This window comes from Phycodurus eques, chromosome 18 (genome assembly GCF_024500275.1).
Source record: "Phycodurus eques isolate BA_2022a chromosome 18, UOR_Pequ_1.1, whole genome shotgun sequence".
NCBI classification, from domain to species: Eukaryota; Metazoa; Chordata; class Actinopteri; order Syngnathiformes; family Syngnathidae; genus Phycodurus; species Phycodurus eques.
This window is the reverse complement of record NC_084542.1, coordinates 3493276-3511353: the sequence shown is the minus strand read 5'-3', so window position 1 is coordinate 3511353 and position 18078 is coordinate 3493276. Positions and strand designations below refer to the sequence as shown.

The 18078-nt window shown below is 41.9% G+C and overlaps 1 protein-coding gene across 6 annotated transcripts in view; it reads right to left on the bottom strand.

Annotated features, from left to right (window-relative positions):
- The window catches only part of disp1 (dispatched homolog 1 (Drosophila)), a 106402-nt gene that overhangs the window by 22818 nt on the left and 65506 nt on the right, over positions 1-18078 (bottom strand). For 2 of the 6 annotated variants that reach the window (XM_061705040.1, XM_061705042.1), the window contains exons 4-5: positions 9821-9909; positions 1535-2252 (exon numbers count right to left, since the gene is read on the bottom strand). In XM_061705040.1, coding sequence (XP_061561024.1) covers positions 1535-2211 — 677 coding nt within the window. In that variant the 5' untranslated portion in view covers positions 2212-2252; positions 9821-9909. Of the gene's footprint in view, positions 1-1534; positions 2253-9820; positions 9910-14033; positions 14242-18078 lie in introns of those variants that run through there. The other 4 variants (XM_061705039.1, XM_061705043.1, XM_061705044.1 and 1 more) reach the window with 4 other exon arrangements.

Sequence of the window (18078 nt, the reverse complement as noted above, 5' to 3'; positions counted from 1 at the left end):
AGAGAGAGAGATTTTCAAGATCCAGAAAGAGTGGAATCAGGCAGAAGTCACAGCTTCAAAAACCACCACATTCAGACGCATCTGGGTGATGGGCTACAACTGTCTGGTTCCTCGGGTCAAGCCACTTCTGAGCCTGAGCCAACATAGAAAGTGTCTCAACTGGGCCATGGAGAAGAAGGACTGGGCTGTTGGCCAGTGGTCCAAGTTCCTCTTTTCCGATCAAAGTAAATTGTGCCTTTCATTCGGGAATCAAGGTCCAAGGGTTTGGAGGAAGACGGGTGAAGAACAGACTCAAGCTGCTTGAGGTCCAGTGTGAAATATCCACAGTCAGTCATGATTTGGGGTGCAATGTCCAATGCAGGTGTTGGAAACCTCTGCTTTCTTAAATCCAAGGTCTCCGCAACAGTCTACCAGAATGTTTTAGAAGACTTCACGATTCCTTCTACTGAGGATCTATATGGAGATGCAAATTTCAGCAGGACCTGCTGGAAGATTAAATTTGTCCATAACACCAGAAGCACCAAAACCGAAGCACCAAAACCTGGTTTGATGCTCATGGCATCACAGTGCTTGACTGGCCAGCCAACTCGCCGGATCTAAACCACATTGAGACCTATGAGGTATTAACAAGAGGAAAATGAGGGGCACCAGACCCAAAAACAAAGAAGAACTGACAGCAAGCATCAAGGAAATCTGGGGTTCCATTAACTCCTAGGCAATGCCACAGGCTGATTGCCTCAATCCCACAGCGCATCAAGGCAGTTATTAAAGCAAACGGATGCCCAACCAAGTATTGAAGATGAACATATCGTTTTGAAAGTACCATATTTTTATTGTCTTAATGTAACCCTGGCCGACTGGTTAGCACATCTGCCTCACAGTTCTGAGGACCGGGGTTCAAATCCCGGCCCCGCCTGTGTGGAGTTTGCATGTTCTCCCCGTGCCTGCGTGGGTTTTCTCCGGGTACTCCGGTTTCCTCCCACATCCCAAAAACATGCAATAATTGGAGAGTCTAAATTGCCCGTAGGTGTGAATGTGAGTGCGAATGGTTGTTTGTTTCTTTGTGCCCTGCGATTGGCTGCCAACCAGTTCAGGGTGTACCCCGACTCCTGCCCGAAGATAGCTGGGATAGGCTCCAGCACCCCCGCGACCCTAGTGAGGATAAGCGGAACGGAAGATGACTGGATGAATGAATAATGTAACCCTAATTTCTCTTTTTTTTTTCTACCAAAACTAAGTAAATGGTGATTTCGTCACTGTATTCAAATTTTTTTAATTACTGATTTTGAGCTAGAAGCCCAAATTATGTAAAAATAAACAAATACTTGAAATTGTTTAAATTGGGGGCCCTGAATCTATAATCTACAAAAGTAACTTTTTGAATGAAATTACGGAAATAAATAAACTTTTCCATTATATTCACATTTTTAGGAAAGTGTCTGTAATTCCATACCAGGTAGGAAGTTTGACACATACTGTATGCTACTGACATAAGCAATAATGATGATAATAACAAAAACAACAACCAACATACCTAATTCTAGTTGGGTGTGTTGAACTCTGGAGGTGCTCCTGCCAGTGCTGGTGATCGTGGTGGTGTCGACAAAGTGTTGTGGTCGGGTGTGTCAGATGAGGCCGGGGGTTTGAGTAAGTGCAGGCAGGTGGACAACAAGAGCAGGACAGAGGGCTCCTGGTGTGAGGAACCAAGCCAGGCCCATGGCCCGTGCCGGGAATATGGAAGAGAGGGCACTCCTGCTGACCACAGGGGCAACAAAAGGAGTGGAAGTGACACTGCTGGCAGCATAGCGGTGAGGGCTGAAGACGAGGGGAGGATGGAGTGGTTGAAAGGTGGCGTTTGGCTAACATCTGAGAGTCTGTGACAGTGGGCGAAGTTGCAGTGGCAGTCGGGTGGGGGAGCGTCCTCAGGGTTCCGTTCTGTTTGACATCTCCACCGTTTTGGGTTGCTCTGTTTGTTCTCTGGACGTGTGATTTTGGCTTCTTCTGCAGCTGTCTACATGCTGCATTCCTCACTGAGATTTCTTCAGCTCCCACCGCTGAAAGGATATCACCATTTGAGGCAGGTGTGATGGGCTCCAGGACATTGATGTCTGGTATACTGGTGTTTGACGGTGCATTTCCACTGGTACCGAGAGGATGTTGCCCTTGACTGCTGGGAGCCAGAGGGTCATCAATCGCCTCGCTCAGGGCCATTGTCCTCTCCCAATGGTCCTGGCTGTAATAATGTCACTCCTCTGGGGTGGAAGAAAACAGAAGGGAAAGGCATAAAAGGTTGGTTTGCTTCCCCAAGTATTAGTGCTTGAAAATGTTTTAGCCTTCTCTACACCATACAATAATGAAGTATGGAAGTACAGTGGATCCCTGCATAGCCGCAGCCTATTCGCGGATATTTAGTTCCATTTTTTTCTTTGTCTTTTTTTGTAGGGAGGGGGCCACCCCGAAAATGCTTATTGGTGGTTTATCCCTGCTTAGTCAATGATTTTTTTTTTTTTTTTTAGGTAATACAAATTAATTTCTCCCCCCAATGCAATTATAAGTTAGAAGCATATTGGCATAAAATCTAAGTTTCACATTTTAACGTGTAAAGTTTCACGTTTTAACGTGATAAATGTATTGTTTTAACTTGCGAAGTTTTACTTTTTAACATGCTAAGTATCACATTAAAACATGATACATTTAACTTTTGCATTCAGCAAAACAAAATTAAGAAATTCCCTCCAGTTCAGGTCACTGGTGGAGCCCGATGAAGGCCGAAACCGCGTGTCTTATTTTTGAGTTTTATAAATCAAGTGTCACTAGCTACGTAACTATGGTGCTCTTGTATAATACTGTAAAAAATAATAATAAGGCCAAGTGTTTAAAAAGAAGAAAAATTTATCACGTTTTAACGTGAACACCCACCAAGTTAAAACATGATATTGAATGTTTTTTTACCCCCCCCCCCCTGGTGTTGCAGCAATACACTACTGTAGTAATGGGGTGATTTTCGCTAGTCACTATTGGCATCAAAATTACAATAGCCTTAGAAACTCCAGCATTAGGGTTTGCCGTAAAGGGGTTAACAATAATGAGGAAAACCTGAAGTTTATAATGCTGTATGTTACAGACCACCCCTTATGATTTAATATCAATTTCAGGGAGAAGAGTCACGAGGAGAAATTGGAATTTTGGCAAGCAATTTTAGCATGGGGGTGTGAGGGTGGCAGGAGTGGAAAAAAAGAATGTCTCTACATGTACAGGCCCACTTCTGGGGCCTTTTTTCAGAAAATCTATTTAAGTGCAAGACATATTTTGAAGGGCAATGTTGTAAGGTAGGTTAGAAATGATAGCGTTTGGGTTTTATGGTTTTATCTTTTCCACTATTTACAGCAGGGTCTGTCCCTATCCCTCTCAAATAGTGGGGTTTACTGTACCGGATTATAAAGGTCACACATAAATTGACTGAGGTTGAAAATATATTTTGCTCAAGTATACTTGGCCCCCCCCCTTTTTTTTTTTTTTTTAAATATATAAACAAGTGTGGGCTTTCTGTACCATGTTCAAGCACAGTTGACTCCCTTGAGTCCAGCTTGGGCACGGTATGGTTGCCTATGCAATAGGATATGCACACAACAGATTTGTCATGCACTTGATTTGATCATTCCTCCCGCCACCTCTCTTTTATTTTATTTGTGATATTCAAAGGGAAATTGTGATATTCAAAGGGAAATTTAACTATATTTTTTTGGTTTGCTCTCCACAAGGAGAACCAGATCGCACACATGTAGGCATGCAAGAAGAGATCCAGAGTGAAAGAGGTGCGCGAACAGTGCTACACCACTTGAGCTGGGGTGCCTTGCTGGGGTCAAGGTGCCCTGCAGGCTCAAGGCACCCTTGAACTTGGTCATTGCTCATTTGCAGCGTCTTTGTCAAAATGCCTTAGAAAAGAAAAAGAAAGAGCCCCATTTCAACAACAGCAGAGCAGTTTCCTGAGTCCTTTTTAAAATGTGCAAACAAAAGCTAATGAAACCAACTTACTGACAAAAAACTTGGGATAAATTGACTAGATTAGTGACTAGATTACTATTGGATCAAAATACCTGAATGCAAACAAATGAGCCTAATATGATATGAAAATATATATATATATATATATATATAATATGAAATCCCGGCGCTTCTGCTGCACCTCTGATGAGTCATTTTACCGGGACACCATTGTAAAAAAAAAAAAAGAAATCTTCTTTTCAAGTCAAATATTGTGGTTTGCTACGTGGTTTGCTACATACTTAAGTAGCCATAGAAACTTCACTGATGACAATCAAAGGTTTTGGAGGGAACCCGAATTTCAATGCCTGATTAGTATTAAAGATCATAGTGATTTGAGGATTATATCAGTAAATGAGGTTTGTGAGGGATCGCAGTTGTGTGTACTGATAGTAATAATGCATTGTATAAAATGTGTATTTCTGTTTTGCAACAGAACATCCAGTCTCCTATCTATGGTGGTGATAAAAGCCTTGAAGTAAAGGTTGATGACATGGAAAATCTCGAATGATTCAGACCTAAATTATAACTGTGGTGCTTAAACAGGGTACACATCACTCCTGGATCTAATTTCCTCTTAAATAAATCTTGGCATGTCATAGTAGGACCCAATTTTTTTGAGCCTGACACTACATGCCAAAAAAAAAAAAAAAAGAAAGAAAAAGAAATGAGCTGTGGCTTTCACTTGCTCAGAAGGTTGAGACGCTCCAACAACTGCATTGGGCTTACTGCCTTGCAAAGCCACTCCCGTGCAACTTAACACATGTTGAGAGTAATATACTGCTGCTATTCCTTGTGATTCTCATTCAGATTTTTCCCTCTGCTTTCATTTGTAAAAACCTGAAGCGCTTGGTTGGAATCATTTCCAAGGCTCAAAATAACTTCTAACACTTTTGCTAAACAGTAACTACATATGAGGAGCAACTTTGTAGTTTGGAGGAGCATTCTTTTATTTTTTTTGCAGGTTAAACCCACAGGGACTTTAAGCAAGGGTTTTATTAAAAAAAAAAAAATACGACTGACGACAACATGAATAATAGAGGACGTGAATGAAGGACTGCAGCTAGCGAAAAGTTTAGTATTTGAGTATCCTACTGTAAATTCTATACATAATCGAGTATTTGGATAAACTATATTTTTGCTTGGTTAAAGAGCAATTATGACTAGAAAAGAGAAAATACATTTCACCTAATAAACTACCAATTGGTTTCCGTTTTTACTGTATATAATCATTAGTTGTTAATTCCTAGATTCACAGTGTGAAGAGCAGCAAACTATTTTCTTGTCGAGAAACATTTTCCGTGGGGCTATTTCAAACACAAATATAAATACATTTCAGTTAAACTTAGCATTTCTTGTATCAATAACAAGGCATTATTTTAAAAAGGCATTAACAATAACCCTAAGCCCTAACAGCCTTTGTGCAACTTCACTAATTGTGTTTTTATGAGGTGCAAAACATTAACTTTGACTTGCAAATTGCGGTGCAAATATGCTTATTTTGAGCCATAATTTCTGATGTGATAAGAACGTTGAAAACAACCCAAGTTTCTATGAATAGTACGACCTCGCGACATCAGAATTCTTGGAATAGCTTTAAAAACAGTAAGGTAACTAGCCTCATAGACTTGTGATGTCCCATGAACTTAAAACAAGAAGAAATGTTTGATATTTGGATTTCTTTGACTGGATTTACATTATATTAAAGAGATCATTTTGGTTATTCGGAACTACATCATGGCTGTGCAAAGAGAAGAAAAACAAAGAAATTGGTATATACTCCTATCCGAATGAGGCCTCGTCCAAATATATAAATACAATATGTCTTGGGTATCTGTAAATATGACTGCAAACGGAAACCAATCAGATACAGTATAATCCGTCAATGCGAGCCTGACATCGTAGACATATTCGAAATATATACATACCAGCTTCTACAAAAATTAACAAATAACCCACCGTAAATCTAAACTACAGTGAACGCGTACACCATTAAATATGGTACGTTTCGTGTGAGTCGATCATTCAATAAGCAAAATAATTGAAGACGGTGGCCAGTGGTGTAATGTGTCAGCTTCCCTCATTCAAATCAATGGAAGAAAGCGATAACACAAAGTAACAAAATGACCTGTAATGTTTAATATTTCTATTATTTATTGATTGATTACTTTTGTGTTGTCACGGTCTGGTGTTGGCAATTGTGCAAGTAGTGTCATGGTCCTGTGTTTCAAATTGTGTTTCTTTGTGTTGCAGTGTCTGGGTGACCAAAGGTGGGCATTGACATCGGTGACGCACCTGTCATGCATTGTAATCATCAGCCTTTTTAGGGGGCACCATCACAGTGTGTGGGCGTCGGAATATTCACTCGCTTTGCCCCGCGTTTGCCGCCATTCTGACCGCTGTCAAAAGTTAGGTTCTATATGATTATACCACACGGACCTTTTGTCGTGTCTCCCTGCGTTATCTGTGTTTTGATTCTCTCTGGTGGGGAGTCCTTTTAGTTTCGTATGTCTCGCCATCACATGCTCTGTCATTGAATTAAAATTGTTCGGACCTCTTTCCTAAAGTCTCTTTTTTTGGGATCTGCCCTTACGGCATTGCCGTCCGTGACAGAATATTCCGACCAAAAATGGATCCCACAGACTCAGACTCTTTTCGCCACGCGTTGGCAAGTCAGGGACATTTGGTAGGGAGACACGAGATATCGTTACACGAGCTCAGGTAGGCAAGGTATCCATCTGCATGGCGAGACATTCACAGGGAAGTGAGTCTACGCGTTCCAAGCAGAGCGGCCAGGTGGTGGTGACAGCGCCTTCTGCCTCCGGAAAGAACGTCTCATCGTGTGAGTAATTTGATGAAGACATGGTACCTAGTGAATTAAGAACTGGATCGAACAACGAGAGAAAGAGATTTCAATTGCCGGGTGAAGTTTCAGGATTTGGCGGTAGTGTGAAGGTTTCCGCGTTAATTGACTCCGGAGCTGATGAGTGTTTTGTGGACTCCTGTGTGATAGAGACTCTAAATTGTCCACTGTACAGACTTAGCAAAGCGAGAAAAGTTCTTGATTTGGATGGGCGTCTCCTGGCGGTTACAACACATATTACGGCTCCACTGTGTTTAAAGCTTTCGGGTAACCACATTGAATCGCGGCGATTTTTTGTAATGCCCTGTCGATCTGCTCCTGTTGTGCTGGGATTAATGTGGTTACAACTTCATAATCCAGATATTAATTGGGATCAACTACAGATTTTCAATTGGAGCCTATTTTGTCATTCTCATTGTCCTGCAGTCTGCCATGTTGACAACTACCCCCCGTGTTCAAGACGAGCACATCGATTTGGCTAATGTACCGGCTGAGTACCATGATTTGCAACTAGTGTTCAGTAAGGATCGCGCCCAGTCTTTGCCTCCGCATCTTCCATATGACTGTTCCATAGAGTTGATTCCTGAGGCTCCACTACCATGTGCGAGGCTGTATCAGATTTCCAAGCCAGAGCAACAGGCATTAAAGACTTATATTTCGACTTTGCTAGCTGCCGGGTTGATTCGTCCCTCATCGTCGCCAGTTGCCACCGGATTTTTCTTTATTGATAAAAAGGACGGGACCCTGCGACCCTGTGTCGATTTCCGGGGTCTCAACGACATCACGATAAAGGATAAGTATCCTCTCCCACTGTTGGACTCGGCGTTTGCCCCTTTGCAGTCTGCAAAGGTGTTCACGAAATTAGATTTGCGCAATGCCTATCACCTGGTGAGGATGAAGGAGGGAGATGAGTGGAAGACTGCGTTCAACACTCCATTAGGTCATTTTGAGTATTTAGTTATGCCTTTTGGACTCACGAATGCACCCGCTGTGTTTCAGTGTCTTATTAATGATTTGCTCCGGGACATGTTAAATGTATTCTGTTTTGTGTACTTGGACGACATCTTAATCTTTTCTCGTGATCTACATGAACATCGCCAACATGTCCGCATGGTGTTGCAGCGCTTGATGGAAAACCGTCTTTACATCAAGGCTGAGAAGTGTGAGTTCCATGCGGAGTCGGTACAGTTTTTGGGGTTCATCGTGGAGAAGGCCAGCTTCGGGCCGATCCAGCCAAGATCCAGGTTGTGGTTGATTGGCCAACTCCAACATCTAGGAAGCAGTTGCAGAGGTTTTTGGGTTTGGCAAATTTTTATAGGCGATTTATACATGATTACAGCCTTTATAGGCGATTTATACGTGATTACAGCCAGACCAATGGCCAGGCTGAGAGGGCGAATCAAGATGTGGAGGCTGCTCTTCGCTGTGTTTGCCATCAGCACCCCTCCTCGTGGTCTTCTCACCTGCCTTGGGTGGAATATGTGCATAACACCCTCGTTTGCTCTGCCACTGGACGGTCGCCGTTCATGACTGCATACGGTTATCAGCCGCCATTGTTCCCTTCTCAGGAGAGGGAGGTGGTCGTCCCGTCTGTACAGGTCCATCTCCGAAGGCCTCATCGGGTGTGGCGGGATGTAAAGGCGGCCTTGTCCCGTACTGAGGCTCGCAACCGGCAGTTAGCTGATCGTCATCGGATCTCTGCTACTCGCTACCGTCCTGGTGAGAACGTCTGGTTGTCCACACGAGATTTGCATTTGGCCGGGGGTTCTAAAAAAACTGGGTCCTCGGTATGTTGGTCCTTTCGAAATTGACTCTGTTGTTAACCCGGTGGCAGTTAAACTTCGGCTCCCTCCCGCCATGAAAGTTCACCCTGTATTCCATGTCTCCTTGCTCAAACCGGTTTCTTCCAGCCCTCTGTGTCCTCCAGCGGTGCCTCCTCCTCCTCCGCGGGTGGTTAATGGTGAGCCAGTGTACACGGTGGGTAAAATATTGGATTCCAGAAGACGGAGCAGGGGTGTGCAGTATTTGGTCGACTGGGAGGGTTACGGCCCTGAGGAGCGTTCCTGGGTTCCCCCGCTCTTGGATCTTAGATCCGTCCCTGCTCCGGGCCTTCCACTCTCTTCACCCGCAGAAGCCGGGTGGTCCGCCAGGGGGCGTCCTTTGAGGGGGGGGGGTACTGTCATGGTCCTGTGTTTCAAATTGTGTTTCTTTGTGTTGCAGTGTCTGGGTGAGCAAAGGTGGGCGTTGACATCGGTGACGCACCTGTCATGCATCGTAATCATCAGCCTTTTTAGGGGCACCGTGACAGTATGTGGGCGTCGCAATATTCACTCGTTTTGCCCTGTGTTTGCCGCCGTTCTGACCGCTGTCAAAAGTTAGGTTCTATATGATTATACCACACGGACCTTTTGTCGTGTCTCCCTGTGTTATCTGTTTTTTGATTCTCTCTGGTGGGGAGTCCTTTTAGTTTCGTATGTCTCGCCATCACATGCTCTGTCATTGAATTAAAATTGTTCGAACCAATTTTTTGGGATCTGCCCTTACGGCATTGCCGTCCGTGACACGGAGTTATTTAAATGAAATTTGGATGTCTGCAGATGTGAGTGGTTTTCATGTGTTCAATTTATGTAAACACAGTGATAGACTATGTCTCACTCGTAAAGTACATAGAATATATTGGAAACTCAGTTAACAAACTTAATTCGTTGCAAGACTCTGTTCGTGAACATTTCGGATTGCGAACAGATCTCAGAATGAATTAACAAGCAAGCACATTTTCCTGATAAAATAAATGGAAATACAATTTTTCAGTTCCATCCCCAGAAAATAAGTTACGTTTCCCGTTCTTTCATGGGTTTACTTCAACAGAAATTGAGAAAAAAAAAAAAAAAAGTACTCGCTATTGCCTCTTACTTCCTGTGAGCAAGACGCGTCGAGACACCAAGTAGAAAGGTCCTGCCGAGCCCACCAACACCACAGCTCCGGCACCAAGATTTTGACAACTGTAGCAAAAATCAGAAACACGAACATCATTCTCATATTTAGCTATTATAGTATTTCCATTTTGCCAACAGGAATAAGATAAGGCTTCCTAATTGCATTATTACTTGTACTTTTTGCTTTCTTTGGCTCCCTACTAAGGGCTAACAGAGCAAAAAACTAAAACATACAATACCTGTACGTGAGACACGATGCAAACTATTTTTACGCTATGTAGGAGAAAGCATAACAGTATTCTGCATGGATGCTGTGGCTGTTCATGAACTGACGCATACGGGCAGTTTGTGTACCAGAGCAAGAGTCTCTTAAAAATCTTGTCTATTTTGTTCATAAACAGGGTTGTCCGTGAATTGGGGAGGGATAGATTATATACCTGAATTGGGCCCTTGGACCTGCAGGGTAAGTAAAATTTAGCCAATGAGAACTAGAAATGCAAAATTTGGGCTTATTTCTTAACAGTATTCAAATTTTGGGGAATTCCTGATATTGTGGGTTTTATGAGCAGGAGACCCCACTTGAAATTGTTTCAATTGTGGGCCCTGAATCTATAATCTATGAAATCTTAACTTTTTGAATGGAATTATGAAAGAAAAAAAAAAAAAAACTTTGGGATTCCAATCCGCAATTTTTTGGTATTCCAATTTTTTGGAAAGGGTCTAGTCACCCAGCCACTTGGGGGTGAATGCTCCGGCACTGCACTGCGGTGCAAACGTATGCCTAAAATGGCATTGATGTCCAATGTAGTAATGTATGAACCTTTTTTTTTTTTCTTTAAGTTTGACCTCTCGGCACGTTGGAAGAGAGGTGGCATGTCACGGAAAGATACTATTAACAATCGGAGCAGCTGAAGTCAAGCTGCCTTGCCTTCAATTTTTCGGCTGGCCTAACCACAATGAAAAAAAACACCTGGAGTAAATAGAGAGGGAAATCACAACTGTCAAGTTCTTTGTACTTTGTGATTGTGTACGACTGACCAGTGGTCAATCAGAACAACGGAGACGTACCGTCCTTGACAATTCAGTATATTGACGAAGGGGATTTTTAAAGTAAAAGTTAGTGCCTAATGTTATTGCTTTCTATGCATTAACTGTGTTAGCTTACATTAAGTTTGTGATGGCCCTTTGTAATAGCATATTTATTCAGTTAGCCCTTGCTCAAGTAGAATTTTTTTGGGTACATTTTTTTTTTTAATTCTTTAAAATAAAAAAAATAAAAAGGTTTATATTGTTTTTAAAAGTAGTGCAATAAAAATATTTTTCCCGAGCCTGAAGAATAATTTTAATAATCGTGATGACCATATTGATCAAAATAATCGTGATTAATATCTTTAAAGGTTTAAAGAATTGACGGTAAGCTACAAGTCTGCCAATTACCAGCAAATACAATAGGAATTGGCATGTCCTTTATTGAGAATGAGGAAAATTAACGATCTATTAATCATATATATTGTTATTTCTGTTTCGATGACAGTGTTGTATTGAGCAGAATAATGGTGTCTGGAGGAGTTGTGCCCTTGTGGATCAATTTGTCACGTCATTCACCTTTAGAGCACAAAACGAGTTAAGAATGAATCAACCTCTACTGGTTGCAGTGTGATTAATCAGAATTAAATTCAACGTAATCATCATCATCACAAATTATTCTATTATAATGTCCGTCCTTAGTTGACTAAAAGATTAAACATCTATGGGAATCTGTGCAGACACAACCAATGGTAGAATAGGATGTCTTGAAACTGACAATTGAGTTTTAATTTGACAAAAATGTGATTTGTGTTAAATCATTTGTATAAAACAATCACAACATAAATTGGACATCATTCACAGTGGTATGAAATAGTTTTGCCCCCTTCTCAAATTCCTTTTTTTTTTTTTTTTTTTTTTGCTTAGTTTCCCCACTCTAAGATCATCAAACAAAGATAAACCATTTAAACATAAAATGCAGTTTTTAAACACTGATTTAATTTATTAAGACTTTTGGGAAAATATTCTATGGACTGATGAGAGGAAAGTTGAATTCTTTGGAAGGTGTCGGTTTGGTTACATCTGCCGTAAATATAACACAGCATTAAAAAACAGAAAGAACATCCCAACGGTCAAACATGGTGGTGGTAGTGTGATGGTCTGGGGCTGTTTGGTTCGTTCAGGACCTGAACGACTGGCAGTGATTGACAGAACCATCAATTCTGCTCTTTTTCAGAAAATCCTGCAGGAGAATGTTCGGCCATCGGTTTGACCTCAAGATGAAGCGCACTTTGGTTCTGCAGCAGGACAACGATGCAAAACACACCAGCAAGTCAACTTCTGAATGGCGTGAAAAAATAAATGGAAAACAAAAGAAGGCTTCGGAGTGGCCTAGTTGAAATCCGGCCTTGAATCTGATCGAAATACAGTGGCGTGACCTTAAACAGACCATCCATCCTCGAAAACCCTCCAGTATCGCTGAATGAAAACAATTCTGCAAGAAAGAGTGGGACAAAATATCTCCACAGAGACATGAAAGACTCATTGCCAGTTGTAGAAAACACCTGATTTCAGTTGTTGCTGCTGAGGATCGCCCAACCAGTTATTAGGTTTAGGGGGCTATTACTTTTTCCACACATGACTAGGTAGCTTTGACGTTTTTTTTTTTTAAATAAAGTGATCTAAAAACCGCATTTTATTTTTTACTTCGGTTATCTTTGTCTGATATTTACGTATGTTTGATGAGCTTAGACAAAGTGGGGAAACTATGCACACAAAAAATTTTGAGAAGGGGGCAAATACTTTATCACAGCACTGTAAAATATTTATAATCCCTTCAGTATCACCTACCGCAATAGGGATGAGGCTACCATTAGTTATTACTTTTTCCTTAATGCAACAGAAAGCCAGGCCAAGACATTTGGAGTGATTCCCAAAAGTAAGTGCTTTGGAATGACGCAGCTGATGACGAAGAACCTTTTCAACAATATCTCATGTGGGGTTTTTGATTAGTGGGAGTGGGAGTGATTGAGACCCCTTGGGCGACAGCGAGCTGCAGCAACACAACTTCAGGCGCCTGGCTTCCCTTTAATTTACGCTAATATGCAGTAATTACCAGGTCTCAGTCAGGAGATGGTTAATACCCACAGTTCACATTAACATGCAGCACTCCCCACTAGATACATACAGCTTGACGTACTCTTTGACATGTTTCTAGTTGTCATGAGAGACTATGGACACATTTGACCCAAAAATCCACCCCCAAGGGTCGCTTCTTGCAGCTGGGCTGTTTAACATACCAAACTGGGCAGCAGCACTGAAACTTAAAGATGTTGTTGCGACTGTCGTCTATTCCAATCAGAGGAAAATGAGGGGAAACACACCATGGCAAAATGTTGTTCTTTTTTTTTTTTTTCTTCTTCAACACAATATTTTTGCAGGATTTCATTGAGTAGAACAGACATTTGGGAATATTTCTTACACCCACACTCAAACTGAAATAGTGTAAGGCGAAGTACTACCGCGAGCACTCGAATTAGTGTCTTGTCAGTAACACAGCCAATGTGGAGAAACTTTGTTTTGCAGTGAAACGAAACAAAACACTTGGTTAGCCACAACACCGTCACAGTCCAGTCAGGGCAGTGCGCACTGTAGGAACCGTGAAGGTCGGGTGGCAATATTTTGGAGATACTTATAAAAAAAAAAAAAAAAAAAAAAAAAAAAAAAAAAAAAAAGGAAGTTTTGGGTTTGGGAACAAGGGAGGGGGGGGGGGGGGGGCTGAGGGTCGGTTTCAAACTGTTTCACAGTCGTACCGACACATTAAAATCAACTTTAAAAAGAGTTGCTGAAACCATTTCGCTTGAATTCCTTTAGCTTGGCTCATGCTTACTTCCAGTTCCACAATGCCAAACAATTCGTCTCCCCCCCCCCCTATTGAGGACGAAACAAATACTTTTGCCACATCAATATCAAACAATACCGCAATGCCAAATGTGCACACACACTTGGAAACGCATGACGACACATCATCAACATGACGACGATGTCGACACGTCTTGCCCAACTCAAGGCAGTGCCACAAGACGCGAAAAGCAACCCCCCCCCCCCCCACACACACACACACACACAAATGAAACCCACGCCACTTTTGCTTCCTAACCTACCGTGTGCGGTGCTTTTATCCCAATCCTTGCAACACGCAGCTTCAATTTGGCGACACCCCCCCCCCCCCCCCAAAAAATAAAATAAAATAAAAAATAAAATAAAAAGTCCTCGCGTGCAGCGCAAATATCCGCAGACGGAATCAACACCGACAGCCCGGAAAGACAGAAGCGTGTCAGACTAGCAACGGCAGTGGAGCCACACACCAGCGGGTTCTCGGCGGTGGGCGGGGACTGCGGGGACTGCCGGGACCGCAACTCACTGATAGGACAGCCCCCTTCTCGGCTTTAACCCGCTCGCTGCCACGCAAGTGCAGCGATTCCCCACCAAGAAATGATCCAATTTCACTTCATTTCTCTCATAAACATCTATTCATTACAAATATGTCTTTGTTCATCTATGCCAGCTATGGGTCGCGACAGGCAGAACGATGAAATGCTTTCCCATTAGATCAGTAGTTCTCAAACGTTTTCCACCAAGTACCCCCCCCCCCCCCCAGAAAATATTTGCCTCTCCAAGTACCACCACCACCATGACCACAATTAAAATACAGTAGGTAGTAGGCCGAAATCAGGGGTGTCAAACTCATGTTGCTTGTAGTTGCAGTTTCCCTGAGAGGTCTGTTAGAGACTTTGAAACCATATCAATGTTTAACCGACTCATCATATTATTACGGTACATATAAACAACAATTTGAGAGATAACTATTTTCGAAATAGGAATTTGATGATAAACGTTTGTTCAAGTTACTCTAACAACAAAAACAAAAAAAAAATGCTTGCAATATCACAATGTTATTTATTATTACATATGACAATTTTGAAATTCGGTACAGATTTTAGCAAGACTTTGCCGCACACGATTTGCTTTCAAATTATGTGGGGGGACCGGTTCTGCCCCCCAGGACTTCAGTGTGACACCTGTGGTCGAAGGTGTCCATCAAAAATGAGGCAGTGGTTTTATTCCCAAAAAGTACAGTACATTTAATATTATTCGAAGCAATGTAACATTAAGCACAGTTTACTTAGAACATCAACAAAATAAATACAAAAAAAATGTCCTTCAAAATGATGCTTTCATTCAAATGTATCAAACATAAAAGTTAGATAGTTAATTTAGTGAGTTAAAAAAAAACTGGACCAAAATCAATTTCCCCAAGATAAAATGCAAATGTATTGCATTTTCAAAACTTAACAGTACCGTAGTACAGTACAGTACTTAACAAATGTACTGTACTGACTAAATAAAAGTTTGAGCCACTGTAACACGTACCACATGTCCCCACGTACCACTAGTAGTAATAGTATCACATTTTAAAAAATCACTGCATTAGATCATAGCAGTTGGTACAATGCACCTGTATAGCCACCTGTTGCCATCCATACAACAGAATAAGTTATGGCTTCCTACTAGTATATCAGCCTTGTGTTCAAACAAACGGGCCCAAACCTCACACTATATCAGTTTTCCGAGAACAGTATATTGCGACAAGATCGTCATCATTTTAGCATTCATGCTTTTTGTAACGGTTTTGTTCGGTGGTGTGCTGTGAGATTTGTCTCATTTCAAATGGGTGCCTTTGTTCAATAATGGTTGGGGAACGCTCGCCAATCTGTGCATGCCGATGAACATGAAACAACATTTACTGCTTGAGCATTTTTGGGCTGGCAAATGGCACATATGAAAACTTAAAGCAACATGATTTTTTTTTTTTGTGCCTCACAAATCACACATCTGATTTCCAAACAATTAAATACAACAATAACAACAACATTAAATTACGTTTGGGCAGCATATCTGTCTCACAGTTCTGAGGTTGTGGATTCAAATACAGGTTCCGGACTTTCTATGTGGACTTTGCATGTTCTTCCCATGCTTGCGTGGGTTTTTTCCAGGTACTCCGCCTTTCTCCCAGATTCCCAAAACATGCCCCAGCAGGGGTGTGCACAGATAGACCCAAAGTGGTGTTCACGCACCATCCCTTTTGCCCTCGGCGAAAAAAGTCCTCTTTTAGGTGCAGCATTTGCCCTTTTGGCAAGGACAATTTTCCTGTCAATAAGTACTTTAAGCCGGTGGGAAACTTCAGCCCCCAACCCCCGGCCGACAAAAACTCCGTCAGCACCCCCCTAGGAGCTTCAGTCTCTCTTCAAAAATGTACATTATTATTATTATTAGCAACTGTGCATGTTAGAATCACTTTTTTGTTCGAAGTCAAAAGTCAGAAAAGTCCTCCATCTATCCACTTTCTATACTGCTTATCCTCACAAGGGTCACGGGTGTGCTGGAGCTTATCCCAGCTATCTTTGGGCGAAAGGCAGGGTACACCCTGAACTGGTCGCCAGCCAATTGCAGGGCACATAAACAACCATTTGTACTCACAATCACACCATCGGACAATTTAGAGTCTTCAATTAATCTCAGAAAAGTCAACGTAATAAATTAAAATGAAAAGGAAAAACATGACCCTTTGGTTAGACCACACAAAAAAAAAAACTATATCATAAAAGATTAAAACGGGTTTTCAGTTCACAATGCTTATACAACGAAATACAAAGTGGAATTTAGTTTTGACTCTTCAAATCCTTAAATCATGCTGGCCACTCAAATGCACACTGCAGAAATCAAATTAAAAATAATCAGTGTATTTCATCTCCACCAGTCGTGGGCTTTTCTAAAAGAAACCTCATGGTCCATGTAAATGAATTTAGTTTCCAAAAATATGTCCTCAGCAGGGAAGAGGTTTTATCACTGAGAATGCTCGGAAGGCTAAGGGCCGTACCTGGCTTTAATTGCAGCTGTCTGCCAGGATTAAGGCACAGTTCATATAGCAAACAGTAATCATCTGCAGTCATGAGGCCCTCTTACGCATCTGGCCTCCAGGCCAGTCGAAGCCCAAGTCATTGAGTGCTTTGTGATCATCTCTAATACTAATAACGATGCCAAACGCACTGATGCATGGTGCCATCCTTACCTTTTGCCTTATCACGAGTATCACATGTGGCAGTATAAGCCCGATGCAGGGGTTGGCCTGTATGAAGCCAAAAACGGCAAACCACATCAAAGGCCTTACTGTGCTTGGAAGGACAGAGGCCCAACAGGAAAACCCACAGGCCCCTAAGACGACTGCACACAACTCAAACTGACGAATGTAGCAGACAACAACACAAATATAAGCGAGGGATGGTAAAACTGAGAAGGGAGGGAGTACATGAAAATTCTCTTTTCATCATTCACGTTAAAACAAAAAAAAAATTGAGGATAAACTTGGGTGACATGCAATTATTTGAGCTCCGTTCCCTCCTTGTATTGCAGTGCATTGTCATAACACAGACAGAAATATAAACCAAATAGGAAGACAATGAAAAAAGGGAATTAATAGTAAATGGATGAGAACCGCGGCACGGTGTGCAAATGGTTAGCACGTCTGCCTCACAGTTCTGAGGACCGGGGTTCAAATCCCGGCCGTGCCTGTGTTAAGTTAGCATGTTCTCCCCGTCCGTGTCCGCGTGGGTTTTCTCCGGGTACTCCGGTTTCCTCCTACATCCCTTAAACATGCATGAAGACTCTAAATTGCCCATAGGTGTGAATGTGAGTGCGAATGGTTGGTTGTTTTGTCAATGGACTGAAGTACAAATGCTCTGCTCAAATTGCTCCCTGGTTTCTGTAGAGCTAAGATTTAGAAACTAAGGAAATTCTATCCCTTTGACACCCTTGCAGAGAGAACAGACGTCCCCCCGCCCCCAAATTAACACCAACACCCCTGACATCTGCTGACAAAGACCCAAGGGGGCAGAGGAATGATTGAAAGTATAAGGAGAATTAAGGGCTATGTTACCAAACTGTACTTAGTATTCAAAGAAGTAAAATTTGTAGTTTTTACACATTAGCAAAAATGGCAAAGTCTTTTTTAGTTTTGGCAATTGAAAAGTTTCACGTATAGACGACAACTCTGTTCAAATGATTCCCGTGCACACAGACTTGCAAATATGGTTTTAAAACGCTACAGCATACCACACCATTTTATGCTGGAAATTATTTGGCGATGCC